The sequence below is a fragment of the Parathielavia appendiculata genome (assembly GCF_033297405.1).
Source record: "Parathielavia appendiculata strain CBS 731.68 unplaced genomic scaffold N657scaffold_3, whole genome shotgun sequence".
Lineage (NCBI taxonomy): Eukaryota > Fungi > Ascomycota > Sordariomycetes > Sordariales > Chaetomiaceae > Parathielavia > Parathielavia appendiculata.
The window spans coordinates 2,250,499-2,269,078 of NW_026944222.1; the positions used below are offsets into that span (position 1 = coordinate 2,250,499).

The 18,580-nt window shown below is 57.4% G+C and overlaps 8 protein-coding genes across 8 annotated transcripts; 4 read left to right on the top strand and 4 right to left on the bottom strand.

The window, feature by feature from the left end:
• Positions 1–539: 539 nt before the first annotated feature.
• On the bottom strand, positions 540–3,062 carry N657DRAFT_688813 (uncharacterized protein). The gene has a single exon (XM_062796959.1). The coding sequence runs from the start codon at positions 3,012–3,014 to the stop codon at positions 696–698; it is 2,319 nt and encodes a 772-aa protein (XP_062650003.1). The 5' UTR covers positions 3,015–3,062; the 3' UTR covers positions 540–695.
• A 301-nt stretch (positions 3,063–3,363) lies between these two features.
• On the top strand, positions 3,364–4,141 carry N657DRAFT_679204 (vesicle-associated membrane protein; the record flags this gene model as incomplete). The annotated part of the gene is made up of 2 exons (XM_062796163.1): positions 3,364–3,401; positions 3,460–4,141. 2 exons carry the CDS (start codon positions 3,364–3,366, stop codon positions 4,139–4,141), a joined length of 720 nt encoding a protein of 239 aa, XP_062650004.1.
• Positions 4,142–4,452: 311 nt separating this feature from the next.
• N657DRAFT_662520 (NAD(P)-binding protein) lies at positions 4,453–6,392 on the bottom strand (the record flags this gene model as incomplete). The annotated part of the gene is made up of 2 exons (XM_062795147.1): positions 4,453–4,625; positions 5,120–6,392. 2 exons carry the CDS (start codon positions 6,390–6,392, stop codon positions 4,453–4,455), a joined length of 1,446 nt encoding a protein of 481 aa, XP_062650005.1.
• A 453-nt stretch (positions 6,393–6,845) lies between these two features.
• N657DRAFT_568640 (uncharacterized protein) lies at positions 6,846–7,535 on the top strand (the record flags this gene model as incomplete). The annotated part of the gene is made up of 1 exon (XM_062788598.1): positions 6,846–7,535. One exon carries the CDS (start codon positions 6,846–6,848, stop codon positions 7,533–7,535), a length of 690 nt encoding a protein of 229 aa, XP_062650006.1.
• A 731-nt stretch (positions 7,536–8,266) lies between these two features.
• Positions 8,267–11,054, bottom strand: N657DRAFT_643026 (AAA-domain-containing protein). Its single transcript, XM_062792460.1, has one exon. The coding sequence runs from the start codon at positions 10,764–10,766 to the stop codon at positions 8,454–8,456; it is 2,313 nt and encodes a 770-aa protein (XP_062650007.1). The 5' UTR covers positions 10,767–11,054; the 3' UTR covers positions 8,267–8,453.
• Positions 11,055–11,193: 139 nt separating this feature from the next.
• Positions 11,194–12,843, top strand: N657DRAFT_643027 (uncharacterized protein). The gene has a single exon (XM_062792461.1). The coding sequence runs from the start codon at positions 11,271–11,273 to the stop codon at positions 12,615–12,617; it is 1,347 nt and encodes a 448-aa protein (XP_062650008.1). The 5' UTR covers positions 11,194–11,270; the 3' UTR covers positions 12,618–12,843.
• A 231-nt stretch (positions 12,844–13,074) lies between these two features.
• N657DRAFT_568394 (uncharacterized protein) lies at positions 13,075–15,030 on the bottom strand (the record flags this gene model as incomplete). Its single annotated transcript, XM_062788584.1, has 1 exon — positions 13,075–15,030. The coding sequence occupies one exon, from the start codon at positions 15,028–15,030 to the stop codon at positions 13,075–13,077; it is 1,956 nt and encodes a 651-aa protein (XP_062650009.1).
• Positions 15,031–17,764: 2,734 nt separating this feature from the next.
• On the top strand, positions 17,765–18,525 carry N657DRAFT_679211 (Profilin/allergen; the record flags this gene model as incomplete). Its single annotated transcript, XM_062796164.1, has 5 exons — positions 17,765–17,777; positions 17,861–17,876; positions 17,971–18,055; positions 18,134–18,292; positions 18,391–18,525. 5 exons carry the CDS (start codon positions 17,765–17,767, stop codon positions 18,523–18,525), a joined length of 408 nt encoding a protein of 135 aa, XP_062650010.1.
• Positions 18,526–18,580: the final 55 nt, after the last annotated feature.

Genomic DNA, 18,580 nt, shown 5'->3' on the forward strand with positions numbered 1-18,580 from the left:
GAAGAGGAAGAGGAAGAGGAAGAGGAAGAGGAAGAGGAAGAGGAAGAGGAAGAGGAAGAGGAAGAGGAAGAGGAAGAGGAAGAGGAAGAGGAAGATGGATGAGGAGTAAGATTGTTTCTTGAATAGGGGGAGTGAATATTCGAGAAAGACGGTTGAAGGTTGTTGAAGGTTGATCCCATTCCGATTCCAACAGACACCGCATGGCAGGAACCAACACTGACGAATCCATGATCCCTCCTTCAACCTAGACAACCGACGGGCTTTGAGTTCCATTATGGGACCGCACATCAGGAAGGTGACCATCTGCGACGTCAGTATGGAGGAGTGGGAAAGGATGGAACGGAGAGCTAATGTCTCTAGCGGACTTTCGGAAAGTATCATAGTCATGTTCGAGGGGAGGGAGAGATCAGCGGGTAGTGAAATCGTTGAAGGAAGGCGTCACGCTCCGTGACGAAGACGAGACAAGGAGCGTAGGCGGGGAGAAGTCAGGAGAGCGTCGGTTGTAATAAGGTATATCCAACTCCACGTTCCGATTTTCCCGATCCATGATTTTTCTAAGATGCCAAACCGCTTAGTATACACTCTCTACAATGCTGGTGCAGATGGTTTCCTCACACAGATACACGCCCTCCTCTATCCAATGGTATCATACACACACTTGTACATACACGCACATCCCTACACCTTTCAATGCCTTACGGCTGCGCTCCAATCGACTCGCCCGTGGGCTTATGCTCCTCTGGCACAGTCCCAGCCCCTGCAGCAGCCTCGTCCACCTCCCCAGCAAACAACGGCTCCTGGCCCTCCTCGATCCACTGCCCAATCCCCTCGTCATGCGGCCCAATCATCTCCTCCTCGTGTGGCCCAAGCAGATTCCTCTCCTTCTCCTCCACCTCGGCAGCCAGCTTCCGCATGCGCTGCCGCCTCGACCGCTGCTGCTCCGGCACGAAGCTCAGGCTCTCGAGGTGGCTCGCAATCTTCTCCTCGACCAGCTCCTTCACCTTGAAGGCGAGGTTCTGGCTCTGGAACACGCCCTGGTAGCGGTAGCTGAGCCAGAGATACATGGTGATGATGTGGTGGAGGGACTCGAGCTGGTGCAGATACACAGCCTGCTCCGAGGGGATGGAGGGGCGAACCTCGTCGAGGATCTCGAGGTTGATGACGTCGTCAAAGTCGAGAAGGTGGCCTCCCCCCAACTCGGCCACGCACTTGGCAAACGCCTGCAGCGCCTTGACCTGCCGCGGGTCGCGCATGCTGACGGGAATGTTGAGGAAGACGCAGCGATCCGACACGCTCAGGTCGAACGGCTTGATGACCTCAGCGATCTCGAGCGCGACGGTGAAGTCGCAGAGGTGGAAGCTGGGGGACAAGCGGCTCATCTCGCGCAGGCGGGCGAGCACGAAGCTGATGGGCGTGCGCGGCGGGAAGTACGAATGGAAGCGCTCGATGACCGAGGGCGGAGGGAAGAGGCCCGCCGTCCGGATCGGCTCGGCTTCGGTATTGAAGGCTTCGTTGATCATTGGGAGGTCTTCTTTATCTAGCGCCGTGACAAGTCCCGGCGCGGGTTTGGAGGTGTCCCCGGCGATCTCCTGCGCGGCGGTCCGGTAGCGCCCTGCGCGGCCGCCAATCTGTCTGATCTCGGGCACGGTGAGTGGGCGGAAACCGATGCCGTCGAACTTGAAGCTCGACTCGAAGACGACGCGCTTGACCTCGAGGTTCAGGCCCATGCCGATGGCGTCGCTGGCGACCAGGAAGTCGTAGTCGTTGTTTGGGTCGTTGAATAGCGCGGCCTGGCTGGCACGCGTCTCGGGCGGGAGACTGCCGTAGACGATGGCGCACCTGCGACCCGTCGCCTTTTCAATACCCGCTTTCAGCTGGTGGATGCTGACGCGGGAGAAGGCGACAACGGCGTCTCCCTTGCGGAGTTTGCTGAAGTCACCGTTCAAGCTTTCCCCCATGGTCTCGAGGGGATTAAGGCGCTGGTAGCGATGCACGATGCACTTCTCGCCGATCCTGGCGCACAGGTCCTGGATGAGCGGCACCACCCTGTCCTCTCCGCAGAGATGCACCTCCTTGGCCTGGACACCGAGGAAGGCCTGAGTCCAAGCCCAGCCACGCTCGTCGTTGGCAATCATCTGAATCTCGTCGATGACGGCGACGTCGACCTTTGTGTTGAGCGGCGTCATCTCGACGGTGCAGCTGTGGAACCACGTGTCGGCTTCTGTCGGTATCCTCACTTCCTCGCCCGTGACAAGGGCGCAAGGCTTCTTCTTAGCCACGAAGCGGCTCCACGTCTCGTGGGCCAGCAAGCGCAGCGGGCCGGCGTAGACGCCCGTGCGGGCGTTCTCAAGGGCCTTGAGGGCGTTGTACGTCTTGCCCGAGTTGGTGGGGCCGACGTGGAGGTGGATGGTGCGCTGTAGCATACGTGTGGCCGGGTACCACTCGTAGGGAAAGCGCAGGTCGGCAAGGTCCAGGTGCAGCTGGTTGACAGCCTTGGGGAAGCGCGAGCGCATCAGGAAGGTCTGGAAGGCGTACTTGAGCTCTCGACCCAGGCCGGCGGCGTCGAAGCGGATGAAGGCGTTGCGCAGGTTCCAGAAGAGCGGGTTCTCCTGGCGGGCCGTCTTGCCGCCGTCAATGGCGAGGTCGAAGGCCCGGTCCAAAACCATCCTGAACAAGCCCAGCTCGCGGTCCAGTTGGGGCTGGCCGTTGATGCCGAAGGAGCGCCACTCGTCCTGGTTCTGGGCCCAGGCGCCCATCGACTCGATGACATGGGAGAAGCGCTTCTCAACGAGGTTTTGAAATAGGTTATAGTTGCGGTTGAGGATGAAGGCCGGACGCCTTGCGCCGCTCGGCGAGGGGTCATTCTGGAGCTGGAGGCGAGACCTTAAAACCCTTGGGTCGACGGCTGCTGGAGGCCTGTCCCTACTCGACTTGGTCGACTTGACGCGCCATCGGCAGAACACGCGCACTGCGCTTTTGGGCTGTCTCCAGGCGGTCCCGAGCAACGACTTCATGACCGCGTCCAGGGAGCGGTTGGAACCATGCTTGTGAGTTGGTGGGTGGGATTGCTTGCATCCTTGTCTGGAGCATGGTCGGCAACAATTTCGATTTCTTTTGCTGGCTGGAGTACTTATCTTATCGGAAAGCGCCACTGCATCCCTGCCAAGAAACAGTGTTTAAAGTTCGGAAGTCTTGGCATGATTTCCCGGCCCCACTCCAATGCCGAAGATGTGGAGTTGCGAGTTGGCGCTAGCTCCGTCATCCATCATTGCCAGGCTGCCCTTTGTGTCTGGCCTTCGCTTTTCCAACAACGATCCTACCCATACTCAACCAAACACCTTTGAAAAAACAATACAGCTCAATATGGCATCGTCCTCTTCGCCGGCGTCACCGCTGCTCTAGTACGCTTCTCCAATCAAACCACCCTCCGCGCAACCGTAACTAACCCGACCCGCCCAGCGCCTGCATCGCCCACAACAACACCATCCTCTCAGAATGCATCACCTCAGCCTCCTCCAACACCTCCTCCCTCGCCTCCATTATCCTCCCCAAGATCGACCACTCGGCCCCGCAAAAGCTAACCTACACGCATGGCGCCCACCACATCCACTACATCGCTTCCGCCCCGTCAGAATACCCGTCCAGCCAGTCAACAGCAGGCGGCCTCACCTACCTAGTCGTCGCCGACTCGTCCTCTGTCTCGCGCCGCATCAGCTTCGGCTTCCTGGTCGAGCTCCGCCGGCGCTTCCTCGCCGCGCACCCGCCCGAATCGACCGACTTCTCCGACTTGCCGAACTATGGCTGCGCCGCGTTCAACGCCGAGATGCGCGGGCTGATGGTCGAGTACGGGACAACGGCGCACGGGCGGGACGACGCCATCGGCAACGTGCAGAGCGAAATTGAGGACGTGCGCGGGATCATGACGCGGAATATTGAGGGCTTGTTGGAGAGGGGGGAGAGGATTGATTTGCTGGTGGACAAGACGGATCGGTTGGGGGGTAGTGCGAGGGAGTTTCGGGTCAGGAGTAGGGGGTTGAAGAGGAGGATGTGGTGGAAGAATGTCAGGCTGATGGGGTTGATGGGGTTTGTCGTTGTCTTGATTGTGGTGACCATCGTGGTATCGGTGAAGAACAGTGTTTAGGGAGTTGTGAACTTGGGGTTTCAAAGGCGTCTTGCGAGGTCTGGTTGACGATGATTTGAAATTGTAAAGGTATTTATTGTATGGGCTTTTCGATCGGGGAAGCGAGGAGCGTTGTGAATCTTTGTCTGATTAATAATTCCATGGGCTTGCAATGACTTCTGCCCTGGCGCGTTGCTTCTTGCGTGGCCCGCGATACCGAGATCAGGTACTCAAATACACCTAACATCGCGCGCCGGCCTGCGTGTCGAGCATCATTGCTCAACCAGACCTTCTTCAGACTCGCTGACCGAATATGACAACCCCTCCTCTAATCACAACCGCGGACCAGCCGACTTCTTGCTTCCCCCTGGCGCATCCTGATAGACATAGCCATACGCAACCGGGCTTAATTGCGCGCCCGATAAGACGTTGAATGGTGGGCGGCGCAGCTTGGCTGTGAAGAAGACAGGGTGGCAATGGGACGGGTTGAAGAGCTCGGGCTGAGCTGTCTTTGCCCAGATTGCCTGGCAGGGGACAATGAAGTCGTGTACCGAAGTTGGCCGTGGTGCTGGCGGCGGTTGTTGTAGAGCCGCGGCCATGCCTGTCTTGACCCCGAGCCGAATAATGCCGAGATTGTCGAAATGCTTGTCGAGCTGATCGTCTCGAACAACAAGATGCTGCGTGGAATGCATCGGCTGATATTCGTCGAATTGGAGATGGAGTCGGGTTGAATCGAATTGTCAGAACGCGCGTTGAGATGCGATGGAAGCTCCTGTCCCGACAATGACGTCCTGTCTTCCAGGTTCACATGCGGTCTTGCAGTGCCGAATGTAGCCCCGCTTGCCGGCTCCAAACATGCCGACGGCTGGTGGGTCCAGGACCGGCTTACACCCAGCTCCGGACATGCTCTCACCGAGCGCCGAGCTGGCGATTCAGGGGATATAAACAAACGCGGATTGGAAGGGCTTCGTAAATGCCAGGCAACCGTCTACTTGGCACTGTTTCCTGTGAATTCCGCCTTCTTGGTGTTTTTCTTGGATGCCTCCTTGGATTTTCCCTTCTTGATTGCCCCGACAAGAGCCTCGATCTCTTGGACCTGCGCCGCCTCCTTTGCTTCCTGTTCCTTTTTCTCCTGCTCTTTCTTCGCCCTGGCCCGCTTGACGGCCTGCTCCTTTTCCACACGCTCAATCAGCCTGTCGCTCGATTCCCACAGCTTCTTGGCCACCTCTTCGTCGTCCACGTCCTTCCTCGCGCAGTCCACCTCCATGCACTCCTTGATCAGCCTGCCTCCGGCCCCTCTACCCAGACTACCGTCCATGGCCGCATAGAGCACCGACTGCGCCGCCATGTGCGGGCTCTTCAGAAACAGCCAGGCAAAGAAATAGAACACCAAGTACAGCAACAGCCCCCAGAGTGACCCCCTTGTAAGCCATCTCCTCATGCTGACGGTGCGCGCCAGGCCCGGGTCCACCAGAACCACCCTCGCATTCATCGGCAACTCATCCGGTCGCTTGTACGCATCCAGATGCTTCTGGTAGGCCTTAGCAAACACCATCATGGCGAGCTTGCTCCTCGCATACGCCCGGCCAGGCACCCAATCCTCCAGGTCGTCTCTCCCACCCGTCACAACCGCCTCCTCGTCCAGTTTCGGCGACGCGATATAGCTCGAACACGTCGGCACGATGATTCTCACCTCGCGATCAAAGGGCTGGGCGCGGATCGCGGGGCTCAGAATCCCCAGCAAGTGGAAATTCGCAAGAAAGTTCACCATCCACGTCAGCTCCACCCCCTCGGCCGTCTCGACCCGCTCCCCGCCGGGCGGCACCAGCGTCGACGCGCACAGCACCACCATGTCCAGGCGCCGCGGCGGCGCGTTGTCGATCCACCGCGTGGCGAACTGCCGCACGCTGTACAGGTCCGCCAGGTCGACCTGCTCGGCGTAGATCATGCGGTTGCCGGACCGCGCGCGCAGATCGTCGACGTACTCGACCAGGAAGGGGTCCGAGGGCGGCTGGCGCGTGAGGAGCACCAGCTGGGCGCCGCGCCGCGCGAGCTCGAGGGCCGTGGCTGCGCCGATCCCGGAGGTCCCGCCCGTCATGAGCACCACCCGGCCGTGCATGTTGCGCTCGGACAAGTTGACCCGGCCCGAGGCGTACCATTTTGTCAGGACGACGGCCGTGAGCGTCGTCATGGCTCGTAGGAGGCGCATCGGGTCGGGGAACCATGGCGGTAAGCCGTCAAAATAGACCGAGGCGAGGAATTGGAGGGGCATTATGGCGGTATTATCGGCGCATTGGTCGTCGGGTGCAGTTGTGGCGCTGTTGGTGGGGGTTGGAGTTTGCTTTGCTCTCGGAATGTCTGGAAATTTCCAGTGGAACGGAGCTTCATCAAACTTGAGAAGAATGCTCAGCTTGGCCGCTGCTTCGAGCCTGGTCGGAGATGTGGGGCGGGCCATTTTTAGCGGTGATAAGGTTGCGTCTCCAGCGGGCCGATGCGCTAAAACCGCGCCCGAAGCCCACCCGACCTGCACCCGACCTGCCAGGCTTGAGGCGGCTTTCAGCCTCCCGTCATCAGCCTGCCCATCTACCTATCGCCACTCACATCGTTCACGAGCGACGGACATGACTGTCTCATCTCGATGACAGGCCCTCGTGTCTTTTCTCTTTTTTAGATGAATCTAGTCCAAGACGACTTTCAGAGGGGATCGTATCCTGAAAGATTTCAAATGGGCTCGCCCAAAGACGACAACGACGACGACTATGACGATATCCCTCTCCAACACAAGCGCCCGTTTGGTGCCGGACTGCACAGGAAGCCGGTAGCCTTTGTATCTGCATCTGAAGGAGGCCAACTACAGTCGGTCGACGATGCCTCCGTGAAGAAACCACATCACGACGTGGCCGACCTCTACCTCAGCATGGTCCTGCCGGACGACGTGAAACGGTCCAACTCGGCACCCCCCACAAACAGCCCTACCAAAGACAGTAGTCCATCGCAGTCCAATCTCTGCACAGTCTGCAGGCTACCTTTCGATGCCGACAAAACCACCCATGCGCAGTCCTTCGCGCACCAGGTCTGCCTGCCGCACTCGCAGCCCCCCTCAGCCCAGGACCGCTCCCGCATGGGATTGGCCTACCTCTCGGCCTACGGCTGGGACCCAGACGCTAGGAAGGGGCTTGGAGCTAAGCAGCAGGGTATTCAGTTTCCCATCAAAGCCAGGCTGAAGGAGGACAAACTCGGCATCGGCATGGAGGTGCCCAAAAGCCTGCCCCCGCCCAAGAAAAAGGAGCAGTTGCTTGACGCCAGGAAAGTCAGGAAGATGGCAGCTGAGGAGACGAAGAAGGCCGATAGGATTCGGCGGGAGCTGTTCGGAGACGGCAGGCTAGAGAAGTACCTCGGCTCGGGCGCCACCTGATGAAGTCTCTTTCTCTGGCCCATTCCGAAACTGTGCAAGACTCACCCCAACGCAAACGTCTCAGCTTAGCCATACCTCTAGATATCGAGCGCTGTTCTCTATCACCAGGTCTAACCCGGTCTACGGGAAGACATGCCCATCTCATCCAATCTCCCCGGCATCGAGGCTGAGGTTGTAATGGCAGTTCGACGAGCAACCTACCTGGTATGTAATTTCCAGAGGTGCATAAAAGGGGACTTCAAGCCTCAAGGTACCCGACGAGGCATTGATTGACGAATTGAGTCAACCATACCTTACCTCGCATCTTTGTCCGTCCTTGGAACGTTCAGCCTGGACAGCCGAATTAAACACTATCCGCTGGCAGACGCATGGACGGAGAAACAAATTTCCTTGGCTCCTTTGACATCAAGGGCGAGGAGAAACTGCCCGTGAGAAGGGAGGCAGTCTCCGTCAGGGGCATGCGCTTACACGCGAAGTGTCCCAAGCGCCACTCCCTTTAACACCCTGTGTTGAACCGCATACTCTAACATTGTGAAACGGCCCATAACGGTTTGAACCATAGAAAACTGGGAAAAGGTAACCAGGCGTGATCCGGACGCGGAAGATGCACAGGCAGTTATGGGCTCATCTGCTAGCGGTTGACCGTCCTCCAGCGCAACACTGCATGATGCTCAGCGTCTACGTCTCCCCGTTAGGGAGTTTAGCTCGCTCATCGCTCATCAAGCTCAAGAAGGTGCCGCAGTACGAATTCATATTCGACGGATGAACATATACATCGTTGATCTCATGAATATCCCAATATATGCTTTGTGTATCCCATCCAGATATGCGTCCCTGCTGCCCAACCAATACCCGCCCAGCCAACTGCTTCCCCGTATAGTGATTGTTTCTTATAGTGATTGCCCCTAGGGAATCTGCTCAAAACTTTCGAAACTGCCTCTCCCATTCCTCAAACCCTTTCAACATCTCGGGCGTGATCTGTCGCTTCTGGTTCCGTATCGCTTTCTCCAGGTCCTGCATCATGATCGCTCCGATGCCACCTTCCTCAAACCGATCGTACGCCGCAATGCCGGCGGCGGCACAGATGCCCTTGATTTCGGCACCAGAGTATCCTTCTGTTTCTTGGGCGAGGCGGTCGATATCCACGTCTGGGTGCATTTGCCGCTGCGCAGCAACCTTGGAGAAGATGGCGCGGCGAGCGTCCTCGTCGGGCGGGCTGACGTATATCAGCTCGTCAAAGCGGCCCGGCCGCAGCAAAGCCGGATCCAGCGCTTGCGGCCGGTTCGTGGCGGCCAGGACGACCACGCCGTGGAGCGCCTCGAATCCGTCCATCTCATTGAGCAGGGTTGTCAAGACGTTGATCCCGCTGTGGCCTGAGCTGCTGGATGAGGTGGAGGAGTGGCTGAAGCCGCTGCGTTGGCCGGCAATGCTGTCAATTTCGTCGAAGAAGATCATGCTCGGGCTGACTTCGCGAGCCCGCTGGAAGAGGCGGCGCACGGCGCGCTCGGACTCGCCGACATACATGTTGAGCAGCTCGGCGCCCTTCACGGCGAAGAAGTTCAGCCCAGACTCGGTCGCCATAGCTTGCGCGGCCATGGTTTTGGAGCAGCCTGGTGGGCCATACAGGAGGAAACCTTTTGGGGGACGCTCGAAAAATCGAGAAAGCACGTCTGGTGGCTGGACTGAAAGGCGAACGGCGCGACGGAGGGAGAGCTTTACCGACTCTTGGCCGCCAATGTCATCCCATCGAATTGGGGGCGGTTTGAGGTTAATGTCATGCATAGCAGATGGCCGAACCAGGCGGAGGGCTTCATGGTAATCGGCAGGTTGGAGGAAGACGGCTTCTGGGGCGGACGGCTTGCTTTCTTGCTGTTCGGTCTCGTCTGAAAGAGGAGTAGGAATGCTCGAGTCGGGAGGTGAGGATGTTGTGGTTTCACGATAGCGATCAAATCCCAATTGATGTGCCTGATCGACTAGGCGGCAAAGATCCTTGCCGTTGTAGGCGTGGGTGCGCTCGCTCAATTGCCGGATGAGGTCCTCTTCTTGACTGGGAGCAACGTCAAGGTCGAGCGAAGCGAGTATTTCCCTCCGGCCATCGGCATCGGGCATGGGGAGGTAGATCTCGCTTGTTAGACGATGGGGTTCTTTCAAATCCGCGGGCACGTCGGTGGTATAGTCCAAACAGGTTGCTACAACGACCACCTTAGGCATCTCCGTCTTGGCGGCTCTGTCTGCTGCAAGAGAATCGAGCGCCTCGCAGAGGGCAAGGATAACTGCAGCCCGGTTGTTGCGTTCCTTGTCGATCAGTCGGTCGAGCTGGTCGATGAGCACGATGCTTGGTTGCTGTAACTTGGCCCTTTGGAGCATTTCTTGGACGTCTGAGAGCTTGTCCTTGTACTGAATGCGGATAACGGTGCCCCAGCCTGTGCTCGCGATGCCATTTAGGAGCATCGTCTTGCCTGTGCCGTGGGTGCCGTGGATGACGATGCCCGAATACGACGGCATTACTTGGCGAGGGACATTGGCGTCAAAACCGGCCAGGATCCTGTTGAGCTGAGCGACCTGGGCGTCCAGCCCTCGAATGCCTGTAACTTTGAGTCTTCTCGAGGGAGTATTGTTGATCTGACCCCCAGCGGCGGGCGTCGTAGCAATCCTGACGGAGGTCTTCTCATCCAGGTAACGAGCGTTGCCCGTCCTCTTCCCGTTCACCGACATAACAGCAAAGGACCTCTCGGGTCCCCTGCAGTAGAGGTTCTTGAAGGTTAAGCCGGCGTAGACATGCTCCATCTGAGCCAGGCGGCCGGCCAGAAAGAATTCCCACCCGGGAATGTGTTCGGGGGCAAGAGGATGCGGGACAGCGCCGTCTTGATCGGGAAGTTGCTCAAGGATGACTTCTTCGGCGTCTGGCAGGGACCCGCCCAACGACCTGATTCGGACTGTCTCGCCCAGCTTGTAGTCACAAGCATCCCGGAAGGAGTCGTACATCTGTGCGATGGACTTGTCTAGCTTCTCAGGTGCCTTCCAAAGGGTGGCCTCATGTCGGACTAGGGCCTCGTCGGCCGCGACTTTTTCAACGGATACAAGCCTGCCGCCATCGAGGGTGCCAACGAGTTCCAGCATGGCCAGCTCATTCACGTAGATGCGTGAAGGCTGCTTTTTCTGCAGCCGTTTCTCCGAGTCGGTGTTGACATAGAGTTTCCGAAGGCGAAATTCGAGATATTCCGGCTTCATTGTGCGTGATATGAGAGGGAAAAGCGGTATGGTTGCCGAACAAAAAAAAATATGTTGACAGGAAAGAGAGCGAAACTCGTTCAAGTACAATTGCGTTTGCGGGATTGGGAAACCTACCACAGACCCAACTCGACAAAAGCGAGGTGATGCGAGTCGGGATGGGACAAAAGCAGCCGAGATTTCGATTTTGAACTATCGGTAACCCACAATCGATGATATTACCGAGTCAGCAAGTTTTAGAGGTTCCTTTCGTTTATATCTGGGGTCAGCATTGTTCGTTCATGCTGGGAGAAAGGGGAGGAGCCGTCGATTCCCGTTTCGGACTGGACAACGGGTGGGACGCCACTGAGGTGCTGGGGTAAGCCTTCTACTTGACCCTAACCCTAGGCTGTCCTTGACCTTCAAACTACAACCCGAATTCATCACTCATGCTCAGTCAATGTGGGCTCATTGAACAGACGAAAACCGGCCGCTCTCTCGACGTCTTCATGCCCACCCAGCCAGATGCTCGCAAGGCGGTTGCGGCTGCCGCAGTTCGCATTCTGGAAATATCATCATCCTCTAGACACGGTCGCACATCACTCGACGTCCCGCCGACGTGAGAACTCATCCTCTTCAGCAAATGATCCTGCACAAACCTCACCTGCACTCTCATTATACGACAAGTTATTCTCCAGCAAGCCCACCGCAAGACCAACGAGCCCACGACATGGCCGTCCGTCCTCCGGCCTCGAGTCATCCGTCGAGTCCACTAGTCAAGAAACGCCGCGTTCGCTGCAGCATTCTCTGGACCCAGAAGACTCACATGCTGCGAAAGATGCAGGAAAGTCAACCGACGCATCTGAAATGAACGGCTACATTGATGACCTCAGAGCTCGGCTTCGGAGCTTCTCAGGCCTAATCCACCGTCGCCTTCAGATCAAGGAGGACGATGGCGAGGAGACCGTCGTCATTTTGTCGTCCACATCCCGCTCCCTCCTCGAATCGGACCTCTACCGTCTCGCCCAGCGGGGAAAACACGTTGCCGGCTGGACCAACGGCATCTCCAAAGTCATCCAGTCCGTCTCCCCCGTCACCAGAGAACCCCGGGGCCAATACTTTGTCTTTTTCGACAACCCCGCTGCCGCCCGCGTCTACCATTCCAGGCTCATGCGCATCATGCGCCAAACCGAGCACCACGATGAGAACCTAAAAGACGAGTCACACACCGCTTTATACCCGCTGGAAGTTGGCAACGTGCCAGAAATCATGTCGGCCACCAAGCTCGCCAGCATCGTGGCCGACGTCGAAGCAGCCGACATAGGGAAGCCACAGCGGTACGGGCCCTTCTCGGCGAGCGCCAGGGTCCCGCACGGACTGGCCACGCATCTGAGCCCGGACGCCGCCACCACTGCCGGACTCGGCTCGCCCGTGCTAGTGCACCTCATCGGCAGCAGAATCACGGCCGAGGCCATGATGGAGGCGGTGCGGGCCGACGGGGAGGATCGCGGCCTTCCCTGGCGGCTGCTCGACGAACCCCCAACCCCCCAATCGCCACATTGGCCGCGGCCGCTGCGGTGGCTCCGGGCGGGCAGCGCCGAGATTAAGGAATCAGAATTTGACAAAGAGGCGGTCGACGCCACCACCCAGCAGAACATCGACGACTCGAATGAGGAGGACGCACTGAGCATCGATGAGAAGAAGAAGACGAAAGGACGCCGAGAAACGCGGCAGTATGGGTACACGCGCTTCGTCATCACATTTGCGGATTCAGTTGAAGCCAGGCGTTTCGCGCGGACGTGGCATAAGCGGGAGATGGTGGATGAGCGGACCGGCCGGACCATGGTTGTCAATACCGCTGTGTTGATGTAGGATAAATGGGCAGGGATTGTATCGTGCTCTATTGTCATCAACGGATCTGGGTACCTGAATTTGTATACCGTGAATCATACCATGTATCGTCTTGTGTTGGTGCTGCCAAAAGGGTTTGACTTTTTCGAGGTCAATTTCCATCGATACCATGAAACTGTTTCAAGCCACCCTTGAACTGTCTCATTCTGTGAGCAGCAGCCCATCCATTACCCTCCTAACATCGGAACCGTATCCCTAGTAGGTATCTCAAACAAAAACAGAAAGGTATCACGCGACAGGCCCTCAAGGTAGTCAGGATTTCAAATACAACCCAGAAGAACCAGAAAACAAAGGGAAGGAAATAACCATCGCGGACAGCAAAGGATGCCCTCGCTTAGCGAGGTAAAGAGAGTCAAGAATTGAACACACGTCCCAGACTCCCTCGCGAATAGCCTCCAGCGCCTGTGAACATCCGATTTCACTCGGCAACATCCAGCACAACCCTCTCACTCCTCCGATCCCCGGCTATCATCGTCATAACAGGCGTCACCCTCCCCTTGACTACCCCGCCAACCATAACCTGCTGCTGCTGCTGCTGCTGCTGCGGTGTCCCACTCCCTACCGTCGCACTCCTTTCCCTCAGACCATTCCCGGATGCGCGGCCAAACTGAGGCCTCATCAGCATCTTCCTCTGCTGCCTCGAGATGCTAATTTGCCGCGCAATCGATATCTCGACGGCGGCCTTCAGCGCCGCGTCTTGCTCGTCGACCGAGATGCGGGTGGACGAGCCGATGTCGAGGGATGGGCGCGACGAGAGGGTGGAGGAGGATGAAGTAGACAAGGATGCCGAGGTGGCGGTGGAGGCCGATGGGGAGCGTTTGGTACGAAACAGTGTTGTTGTTGTGCTCGTCGAGCTGGCTGTTGGTGCGATGCTGGTGTTGGCGTGGGTCGGTTGAATGGAACCAGGGTTGGTGCTGGCTGATGTGGAAGACGGAGGGGTGATTATTTCCCATTGCGGTTCGGGGAGCGATGGTCTTAGGGAAGCGGGTAGCTGGCGCAGACGGTGGGTTGTGTAGTCCACTTCGTCTTCGTCTTCGTCTTCGGAAGAGGACGGAGACGAGTCGCTCACTGGGGAGTCGAGGATGAGGCTGGATTCGTTGGGGTGGAAGTGGAAGCTTCCCCCTGTTTGTATGTGAGACCGCTGCAGCTCGCGGAGTTTCTCGACCTGGGCCGTCCGGTGGAACTCATCCATGGTCCGCGGCGAGACGATGGTGACCGTCTTCCTGTCCTTCTTTGCCTGGTCCGGCGAACCATGAGGCGGCGGCTCGAGGCTGGCCCTGGATGGCGACGGAAGGTAAGCGGGCGACGTGTTTGACCTGGTGAGACCACGGGCGGGTGCCAACGACGTCGTTAAGGCCATCACCGCCCCTGAGGAACCGACCATCCCCGACTGCCTGGTAGGCGTTTGCGGGAAGAGTGAGAAGGCAGGCGACTTGGTGGGTTGTGGCGATGTCGCCCTGCGCGGTCTCGTCTTCTCTTTTACCTCTTCGGTTTCTATTTTGTCGCTGAGGGTTTTGAGTTTCTTCAAGGTAGCCTGCCGTCGTTCCAACAGGGACGATTTGGTTCCGTTTGGATTCAGCACGCCGCTGAACATGACGCTGTACCGCTCTAGCCTGATATCTGGAATGTCGACGTTGAGGAACCCGACACCACTATTGGAGACAGAAGGAACGGATTCTGAGGGGCCCTGCCAACTTGAGTCCTGGGCAACTGGGCCCGATAGCTCTATCGTCGGCTTGATGATGATGGGCGTGTGCTTCGGCGTCTTCCTGCTGGCGACAGTGCTACTCCTGGCGAGAGCGGGGTTCTCCTTAGGTATAGACGAATTGCTGCGACTGAGCTCGGAAGCTTCCACTGGCTTGGGTGGTTCTGTGTTCTTTCTGCCTCCGAACAGTGAGCCAAACAGCCTCCTCTTTTGCGTCTTTGTCCTTCGCACTAAAGGCTCTGGCGTCTGTAGGGGCGAAGGCACAGTGCTGGTGTGGATTGATGGCTGCGATCGCGGTTGCCAGCCGGCCAGGGGTCTGTCAACATAAGGGCTCCCGGCATTCTGAGTCGAATCCTGGGTTGGGCTCCCCAACGCCATCCCAATCTGAATCTTCCCGGACACCGAAGACTGAGGTGTCGGAAGAATGGCGGCCGGCGTTATGATGGGCGAAGGAGAAGCCATCCGCGACCTTTGCGGACTGGGCTCCGCGCTACGCACCCAGGGAACTTTGGTCCCGTTAGAGTTCGGCTGTAGACCCTTTGCCTTGCCCGCACCCATCTGACCAGCCAGGGCCATGTCGTCCTTAGATAACCTTTTGTCGAAGTTGAACCTCGAGCCAGCTGATTTACTGAAACTGGGCCCTGAAGATGTGCTGGGTCTCTCCCTCATGGTGAATGGCGTTGTGCTGGCACCGACAACGGTATTTCTTGACGGCGGAGGGGGAAGAGGACGGTCGAGGTAAGGATTTTGGCCTCCGAGAAACGTGACGGGGGGAATGTCAGCATTATGAGGTGGGAGTAAACCCCGTCTGCTGGCATCCTGTGGACGCTGGGCAAGATCTGATACAGGGCCTTGTCCCTTGTCAAGGGGGATTGCTGCCGAGCCATGCAAGAATTCCTCATTTTGGCCACTTACACGCGCAACCACAGCTGGCGCATTCGCTGTTCTTGCCCCTGTTCCCACCCACAGCGGGTGGCTGCGCCTAACCTCTTCCATCATGGCGCCCTCTGACCATGCGACCACTCAACGGGCTGCAACGACTTCGTTCCACTGACGTGGTGCGGCAATCCGCCCTGCCCTGGGATCGTTTCGAAATATCGTTAACACGCACAGGGTCGCCGTGGGCGAATCGAGAGCGCGATCCGCTAGCTGGGAACCGCCGACGCCGCAGGAGCGCAAGAAAGGAAGAAAATTAGATGGCAGCCCTATGGCAGGGAGGGACCAAAACTCCATGAGAGCGCTCGAAAAGAGCCCTGAGTGGAAGACAGCGGGAAATTACCACTTACATATGCTTACACATTCGTCTCATCTGATATCATCTTATTTCACTTGAGATGGATTTGAGCCTGAACTCTCTTTCGACGCTCTTGGCACGACTTTGTCTTGCTCACACAGGGCAAGCCTGGTTTGAGAAGCACGGCGGTTAGTTCAAACCAAGGTTAATCGCCAACAAGGTTCGGCAAACAGAGCAACCAGACAGTATCCGTACGCAGTAGGCTCCATCCACTTCGAACCATCGAAGTGGTGCAACTGACCCCTGTTGGGGGGATGCCGGAATGGTGTTTTTCAAAATTGTCTCAGGAACCCGAGAGGCTCCGTTCTCTGTGGTTGCACTGCTGACCCGATGCAGATGCAGGACGGGGAGTTGCGCCGCGGGTGAGGAAGCGCGTGGTTGAGAATAGGCTCAATACCCTTGGCGTGCCAGTGTCCATGAAAGTTACCTTATATGGATAAACTGGCGAGACTGGTTGCAGACTTTCGGCCTGACCGTCCCGCGACCACAATCACGTTGGGTTCGGGTTGTCAACCTTCCCTGGCAATCCCTTGACGAAACGTTCCCTCCACCACTGCGGGGGTTGCACTGCGCGATCGACTTTGATGACTGCTACTTCAAGGGGCGGCCACGCTAGCAGGCGGGGCGTTTCTGATGTTGGACCGCCAAGCTCTGGAATGTCCCGAAGCCCTACCATGGTCGATCATTCCAAGGCTGTACGGTTGTTGTGTTGAGATGGCAATCAATCCTGAGTTTTCGCTGCAGCTTTGCGACGCTGTCGAAATTAGAGGATCCGGGGGGTTACATTTGCCGGTTCAGGGTCATAGACCTTCCAGAACCTTTCGAAGTACGGACGAGCCGTTTGATCTTCAATACACCAAGTGCCGGAGCAACGACTTTACGTTTCGAAAGGATTCGTCGAGACTAGGGAGACTAGGGAATTCGACTAATTCCAGATTACCGTGGTACGTTGAAGCAGTAACGTTGGAGGCCGACAGTCCAGGTCGCGTGTCGCGTTGAATTCCGTCGTCTGATCTTGCCGACCGACCTTGAAGCGGATGCCAAGCGCCTTCGCATCGCCGGTACCGAGAGGGACAGGGGTTGCATGTGCCGCGAGGCTAACGTTGAACGTTATGTACGTTACTCCGTACGTCTCAGAAACTCAAATCCTCACGGATATCGTTGGCTATCGGCTTGAGGCGGTCAGGTTCAGAGGGCGAGGTCGGGAGGTCGGCGGCCGGTAAGATGGATGTCATGTGTGAGAGACCGTACCAGGCGGTTACCTGCTCAGACGGGTAAATCCTGGGCTCTCTCGACCTTCTGGAAGTTGGTTTGACCCAGCTTAGTGATGGTACGAGGTTGGTGATGTGCATGAACTGCCTTTGGATGTCTCGGACTCGTCCCCACCGGGCCGCCGCAACAAGCATGCAGTTCAAACACGCGGTACGGAGTACGGGGCATGCGGAGGCTCCTCGACCTGTGCACAGTCACTGAACCCTCGGCGATACCGGTAGAAGTGTGTTTGCGGCTGGAGATGGAACAGAGCCCCTCGAATATCGGATAAACGGTTAGTACCATGAGACTTGGAGTGTGCGAGTCAACAGAGAGGGCTTGGTTGTCGGGACAGAAGGATTTCACCACGCGAGCTGCAAAAAACTCAAAAAGAAGGTTGTCGGTAACGGCGCAGATCAGGAAATCAGAGGATCGATCGGATAAAAAAAGGGAATGCCATGTGGATGAATTTGTCGAGCTTCGCTACTACGATCAAATGCCCCTTGGTTACTTACCCCCAACGTTGCGCAGTTGCCAGCTTTCCAGCGACGGGAAAAGCACGTCGAGACTCAATGACAGGTGGTGGAAACGTTCAGCTTACATAAGGTAAAACGCAAGCCATTGACCCCTCCCTTTGTTGAGCTTGCCGTGGTGGAAACCGTGGAATCTGCCCAGATTGGCGGGGTTTCTCTGAGCACGACCCAAACCGATTGTCCAACTACCGACAAACTTTCGCAACACCGCCAATCACTATCCCAACTTTAAGGAACCTTCGCTGCCCTACGCATTCTCCCGTTCTCCCTCACAAGCCTTGAACACATCGGTGTTCCTCTGATCTGCAAACTCACCCCGCCCATCATGTCCTGGCAAGGTAAGCGCTGTCACCAAAGTCGTGGCAGCTAAACCCCACCTCTTGCTCAAGATCCAGGATCGGGAGCTAACAGCTTCCCGCAGCCTATGTTGACTCCAGGTACGCCGTCGAAACCCCGTAACCCCGTGTCAAGGAGCAAAGACAGTCTATCTTCGACCGTGTTAAACCCCGATAGCTAACATGTCCCCAAAAGTCTGGTTGGCTCCGGCCACATCGACAAGGCCTGCATCGTCAGCGCCGCCGGCGACAGCACCTGGGCTACGACCCCCGACTTCCAAGTAAGGAGGAAACTCCCCATTCGGCATGGTTAAAGCCAAGAGACGAGTGAACCACGTCCTAACCTGCCCCTTAACCAGGTCAAGCCGGAGGAACTCAAGGCCATTGTGGCCGTGCTGAACGAGCCAGACAAGACCAACGGCGCGCCAGTAGTCACGGCCTACTCGGAGGGCCTCCACGTCGCCGGCGAGCGATTCGTGGCCACCAGAGTCGAGGATCGGCACATCTACGGCCGCAAGGTACATTCCCGCTCCCCCCGCAACTACACCACCCCCCCAAGGTCTTTAAAGATCAGCTCCGCTGAGATGTCGAACCACCTTTTGCGAAACGCATACAGGAGAAGACAGGAATTTGCATCGTCAAGACGAAACAGACCATCCTCATCGGCCATTACGGCGAGAACGTGCAGGCCGGCAACGCGACACAGACGGTCGAGGCGCTCGCCGACTACCTCATCAACGTCGGCTACTAAACATGTCCGCAAGTGTTTAAGGACGAAGTAAATCTGGGTGCGTGTTTCTGGCACG

Bases quoted from the DNA above. Each gene is read 5' to 3' on its own strand.
- N657DRAFT_688813 (XM_062796959.1), bottom strand. From the start codon at position 3,014: ATGAAGTCGTTGCTCGGGACCGCCTGGAGACAGCCCAAAAGCGCAGTG.
- N657DRAFT_643026 (XM_062792460.1), bottom strand. From the start codon at position 10,766: ATGAAGCCGGAATATCTCGAATTTCGCCTTCGGAAACTCTATGTCAAC.
- N657DRAFT_643027 (XM_062792461.1), top strand. From the start codon at position 11,271: ATGCTCGCAAGGCGGTTGCGGCTGCCGCAGTTCGCATTCTGGAAATAT.